This window comes from Mauremys reevesii, linkage group 3 (genome assembly GCF_016161935.1).
Source record: "Mauremys reevesii isolate NIE-2019 linkage group 3, ASM1616193v1, whole genome shotgun sequence".
NCBI lineage: Eukaryota > Metazoa > Chordata > Testudines > Geoemydidae > Mauremys > Mauremys reevesii.
This window is the reverse complement of record NC_052625.1, coordinates 76,221,283-76,227,536: the sequence shown is the minus strand read 5'-3', so window position 1 is coordinate 76,227,536 and position 6,254 is coordinate 76,221,283. Positions and strand designations below refer to the sequence as shown.

At 43.4% G+C, this 6,254-nt stretch overlaps 1 protein-coding gene across 1 annotated transcript; it reads right to left on the bottom strand.

Moving 5' to 3' along the window:
• Positions 1-3,217: 3,217 nt before the first annotated feature.
• LOC120401131 (golgin subfamily A member 3-like) lies at positions 3,218-5,526 on the bottom strand. The gene has a single exon (XM_039530800.1). The coding sequence runs from the start codon at positions 5,450-5,452 to the stop codon at positions 3,218-3,220; it is 2,235 nt and encodes a 744-aa protein (XP_039386734.1). The 5' UTR covers positions 5,453-5,526.
• Between the last annotated feature and the right edge of the window lie 728 nt (positions 5,527-6,254).

The following is a 6,254-nucleotide window of genomic DNA, read 5'->3' as shown; positions in this document are numbered from 1 at the left end:
GAGCCCTCAAGGGTTAACACATTGTTGTTAATGTAGCCTCTCACTCTACCAGGTAGCAGGAATGGAGGGGAGGGGAGGCAGCATAGCAGACAGAGACAGACACACACCATGTATGTGGGAGAGAGAGAGAGAAATGCACACTGCCCCTTTAAGTAAGCTGACCCACTCTTAAGTGCATTGTCTTGGATCAGGAAGTTGAGACAGCAGCTGCTGCCCCAGGCTCGCTCTCTCTCTCTCTCTCTGTTTTTTGTCCCCACCCTGCTCTATATGGAGAAGAAGGGGTAAGCGTGGTGTAGGAGCAGGGGGGAGGGGGACACCCTGACATTAGACCCCCTCCCTTTCCCCCTCTGCACAGCAAGCAGGAGGCTCTGGGAGCAGCTCCAAGGCAGAGGGCAGGAGCAGCACATGGCAGTGGGGGGAGGGACAGCTGCAATTGATAGCCTGCTGGGTGGCTGCAGCACAGGGAACTTAGGGGAGCTATTCTGTTTGGTTAGAGTATCCACTGTGCAGTGAGTTTTCACATAAGAACAGTAGCTAATTAATTGATTTTATTGTCCATTTATCAATGTGTTATGTAGTCTCATGGTCAATTCATATGTTATTTCATATATAATTAATGTATGATAAATAGATTTAAATTCTAGGATTATAAACTTACACCTCTACCCCGATATAATGCTGTCCTCGGGAGCCAAAAAATCTTACCGCGTTATAGATGAAACCGTGTTATATTGAACTTGCTTTGATCCGCCGGAGCGCGCAGCCCGGCCCCCCCAGAGCACTGCTTTACCACGTTATATCTGAATTTGCGTTATATCGGGATAGAGGTGTATAAGATTTACAAGTATTTAGGAGTGACAAGTGTGTATTAGAAATATAAGTGAAGCAGGGCTGGAATGCAGGGCTTGTGGGCTGAAACCTGTAAGGTTTTATCTTAGCCATATTAGGCCATAAGCTTAAGAATGCTTGACATGAGTGGATGACCTAGAAATAACCCTATGCCAGTCAGGTCACAAGTTTACTGTAAAAGATGTGCCAATAGGTAATGTTACAAAAAACTAGATTGCAATAAGCCTCTAGGTATTGTCCAAGATCATGAGATACCTGATTATAACATAATGGAATATCCTGTCCTGATTGCAGGGTACATGTTATGCATAGTTGCTAACGAGAAAAAGTGGAACTAAGAAACAACCTATGAAAAATGGGACACCCCAACGTTCATGGGTTATGGAAGTACACATAAGGAAAAGAGGGTTGAACCTCTCATGCAAATGCATAAGGTATTAGGTATGGTCAGACCAACAACAGGGGGAAGGGATAGCTCAGTGGTTTGAGTATTGGCCTGCTAAACCCAGGGTTGTGAGTTTAATCCTTGAGGAGGCCACTTAGGGATCTGGGGCAAAAATCAGTACTTGGTCCTGCTAGTGAAAGCAGGGGGCTGGACTCAATGACCTTTCAAGGTCTCTTCCAGTTCTAGGAGATGGGTATATCTCTAATTATTTTTAAAAAATACAAAAGAGGTTCTCTGGTTGGGTAGAAGTGGGAAGACCGCATGGGATGACCCCATGGGAAACTCCAGCAGAAACCATCCCTCTTGGATGATTGTCTGTTGAGAGATCCACCAGACCCTAGAAAATCTTTGAGAATGTATGACCACAGTCTTAGTCATTGCATGGCTTTTTTGTAGGATTTCTATATGCCTGGGTATTGCAACTTTTCTTATTGCTTTCATAAAATCTTTAATACAGATAAGACTTTATACTTGTGATTGTGTCTGTGGTCACTATCCTTGGATTCTGTGTCGTTAGAGTCTCCAAATTTAAGAAAAGCACCAATGGTGATTTTCACTCTGGTAAGTTTGAAACTGTAGAAACAGGAGTGTACCTATGATAATTTAATACAAAATTACTAAATTCAATCTAAATTAAAAGAAGCTACAGAACATATGAAAAGACATATAAAAGATCGTGATGATTGTGACGCTGGCAGATCAGGTCAATTCACTTGTGTATTAGTATAGATCAAAGCGATTGTTAAATGTATAAGTGTATTGGGTGTTTAAACTTCATAAAACTAATGGGATGTTACATACATTGTTTATACTTATCTGTGTCCTGACTTAACATGATAGGAAACATTTACATTGTAAATACTCCTGTAACTGAATAACTCATCAGACATCAAAGAAGCCCTGTGGAATGCTAAGGAAGGAAAAAATGCTAATTCCAAAACAAATGGCATTATGTGTGAGGACTGGAGGTCAGAGACTCAAAGTGCATTCTTCACTCTGTTGCATCGCAGAAGAGCAGGAACAAAGTTCAGCATATAATGTGATCCCAAGCAGAGAGAGAGAGCGTGTGTGTGTATGCATATCCGTTTATTCATTCCCAGCATGCTCTTATATACAATATGGTAAGCAATCACAATTGCTAATTAATTAATTAAACCCACACAGCCACAGCTGTAACCCATAGGGTAATTATCATATCATCCTGTTCACAATTAGCTGGCCAATGAGAACGAGCCCAAGGCCAGCCCTTCACACACAATTCCCAGCCCAGAAGCCTAAACAATCTCAGCATCTCACATTCTATTCCCACATCTCCCCCCTTTATTCACAATCAAAAGAAGAGGAAAAAGGAAAACAAGATAAAAACATTCGCCAAACATTTCCAACTTATAACAACATAGCACCACAATCTATTAGTGCAGAACAGTAAACAGAATGGTCCAAACTCTGAATAATGGAAACTGAACCAAAGTATCTTAGCACTATTTAGCTATGTATATGATCCTTAACATATAACCCCAAAACACCGAACAAACAAAAACAAGACACAACAAACAAATGATGTAAATTCTGCAGGATTCCCCCCTCTCTGTTGCACACCAGCTTGTGCTATTAAGTATCCCTCAGATGTCAGGCGATCAAACTGACACTGAGGGTGGGGGGAGGTCCTAGACACATCAAACCACATAACACAACAACAATTCTGGCCAGAAAACAGACAACACGAAACATAACAAAAACACAAGACATATATACAGCCAACACAAAATTTCTTTCAGGCACAGCAAAAATCATTTCAAACAAGTAACTCATTCACGGAGGATCAAACAGGAAAAATCCTGACAGAGCTAACAAACAGTTCTCCTCCGGGGGCTCTGGTTCCGCGGCGCCTGGGCGCATCTCGTGAGGCTCCTCAGCATCTGCCTACCATTGCTCCGGAAGACGCAGCCAAGGCCAGACCCACTTCGCCAGTATCCACCTGGGACCTGCATCAGTGGCAACACACGCATAACCCCTGCCCCATGTTAGCAAGTCAGCTGGTCCTTTCCATATTTGCTGCTGATAATCAAACCATTTGACCGAGGGTCGGGGGGCCGCACCCTGCTCTTCCCCAGTCATCCCGCTGACATGTTTAATCGTGGGGGGCACCTGGCTGTTTTTACCAAGATGTAACCAATTAAGCACATAAAGAGCTTTCAGCAACCGAGCGGCAGGCATCTTATCCAAGGCGTCTGCCCGCTCACTGCAAATCCCCCCTTTCTGTCTTAAGAGGAGCGCCTTCAGAGAGGCGTGAGCACGTTCAATAATAGCTTGTAGTTTGTCTGCTTCAGCCTGAAGGGCTTGGACAAGCAGTTCTTTGACTTGTAGCTCTTTCTTAATTTCACTTAGCTCAAGAACAGCAGCTCTATAATGACGACGGTCATGCGCTGCACCCACCCTGGCTGCCGCAACCTGCTCCCCAAGGTTATTAACTTTTGACTTTTCTCTTTCTAAGGCAGTCTGTAAGGCTTGAATAAGTTGCCTCATTTGCTGATCCTCCTCCTCTTTACGCTTTAGGACTGCTTGAACCCGAAAATTCAGCTGCACCAGGTCTGCCTCTCTCTCTGCTAGTACTGTTTCGGGGATGTTGCTGTGCTCTCGCAAAGCAGTGTTAGACTGACCAAGACCAGTGAGCTTCCCCCGTTCATGTTCCAGTTCGAGGGCCAACTTCTTGTTTATTTCTTCTAAACGTTTTATCTTCCTCCTGAAACCTCTAGATTCCTGAAGCTCATCCTCAAGTTCAATCACTTTTTCCCTGTACTCCTCAGGCTCCTGGCTGGTGAGTGAAATTACTTCTTGCAGCTCTTTCTCCAACATCATCTTATTGTGGCTAACAGCCTGCAGCTCTATCTCCAAAGCTTGAATCCTTTCATGGGAAGCCTGGTTATTTCTTCCATCAGCGATTTGTGCTTTTAGGTTGCTCAGCTCCAGTTCAGAAGATTCCTTTGCAATGAGGGCTTCCTGCAGCCGGCGGTTAAGAATGCCAACTGCGTTCTCATAGGCTTTATGTTTTGCCTTCATTTCTTTCTGTGCACTGATCAGATCTAACCCCAGACGCTTCATTTTTTGTTTCTGTTCAGTGATGACCTTTTTGGCTTCCTCTTGCATGTTTTCTACCTGTAGTTTTAATACCTCATTCACCTCAGCAAGAGATGTTATTTGTTCTTTATCAATCTGCAAAGACTGTAGCTGTATCTCCATGTCATCCCGTTCTTTTTGCACTGACTGGAGGTGGCTTTCTAACTCCACCATCTGCTGGTGAACCTGGGATACTTCCTTCTGAAGTCTTGAGCATTCAGCATCAATGGACTGCTTTTCACCTTGAAGTTTCAGTAGCTCCCGTTTTAATTCTTTCACTTCCAAATCCAGCCACTTCTTTGTAGATTTCAATTCACTAATCAGCTGGTCCTGTGAACTTGCATCTCTTCGATAAGCTTCCACCATTACCTTTTGCTGTAGGAACTGCTCCTTTACTTTTTGGGTCTGTTTCTTCAGGCTGGCAGTTTCCTGTTGCAGATTTTCCACCTGGCTCAATTGTGCCAAGATTTCTGATGCTGCCTCAGTACTTTCACCTAAGAAGTTTGCTCCTTCATCAAGTTCTTCTTTGCTTGCTTTTGCTGCCTGCAGAGCTACCTCTAGGACAATCTTCTCATTCTGCAAATATTGGATCGTGTCATCCTTGGAAATAACATCATCCTGGAATTCCTCTGACCTGGCCACCAGCTCATCATATTGAATCTGTAGGTCATTTAGGGACTGCTCTTTGGTGTACAATGATTCTTGGGTTAAAGTGAGCTGCTTCATGAGCACTAGATGCTCTTGCTGTAAAGATTCAAACTGCAGATCTCGCTGATGCAGAATCAATTTAACCTGTTCCAGTTCTTGTTCCAGTGTTACTGCAAAATCAGCCATTTTCTGCAGTTGTTCTCTCTCATCCTCAAACTCCTCCAGTCTTCTCTGCGCGGTGAGCCATACTGGACTCAGGGAGAAAGCCTCCTTATCGCCCTGAGCCACCGATTTCCAAAACTCACAGCCCAGCCGCTCCCAAACAGTTTTATCAAATATTATAATCAGATATTCATGCACCATCTTCTCCTCTGCTGACGCAGCGGTTCCCATATTCGCTGACTATGGCCCGCAGCTTCTCCACCATTTGTTGCATCGCAGAAGAGCAGGAACAAAGTTCAGCATATAATGTGATCCCAAGCAGAGAGAGAGAGCGTGTGTGTGTATGCATATCCGTTTATTCATTCCCAGCATGCTCTTATATACAATATGGTAAGCAATCACAATTGCTAATTAATTAATTAAACCCACACAGCCACAGCTGTAACCCATAGGGTAATTATCATATCATCCTGTTCACAATTAGCTGGCCAATGAGAACGAGCCCAAGGCCAGCCCTTCACACACAATTCCCAGCCCAGAAGCCTAAACAATCTCAGCATCTCACATTCTATTCCCACATCACTCACCATCATCAATTAAAAGTCTATGCGGGTAGAGACACTGTCAGCTTTTGAAGTAGGCACTCACAGTTGTGAGCATGACAGTGATGTTAAAAAAACAAAGAGATGAGGGGTATATATTAGCATAAAATACTAGGGACTCTCCCAAGGTATGTTGCTCTAGTAGTCAATCTAGTAAAAGAAATGATATATATCTATGACTTCTGCTCAGCTCTATTGTCTCTATTGTGACTTGTTTGTACAATGCCCAGCACAATGATTCTGGATTGAAAGTTCCTAGGTGCTACCACAATCCCAATAAATAATAATTCATGGGAGTAATTTGAAATAATTGCAGAAAACCACTGATGTTTTTCTGCTACTCAATTTTCCTTCTCATTAAGAAATCATGTATTCACTTAAAGGGCGCAGTCCAAATTCTGGCCTCATTCCAGCAAGGCACTTAAACAGAT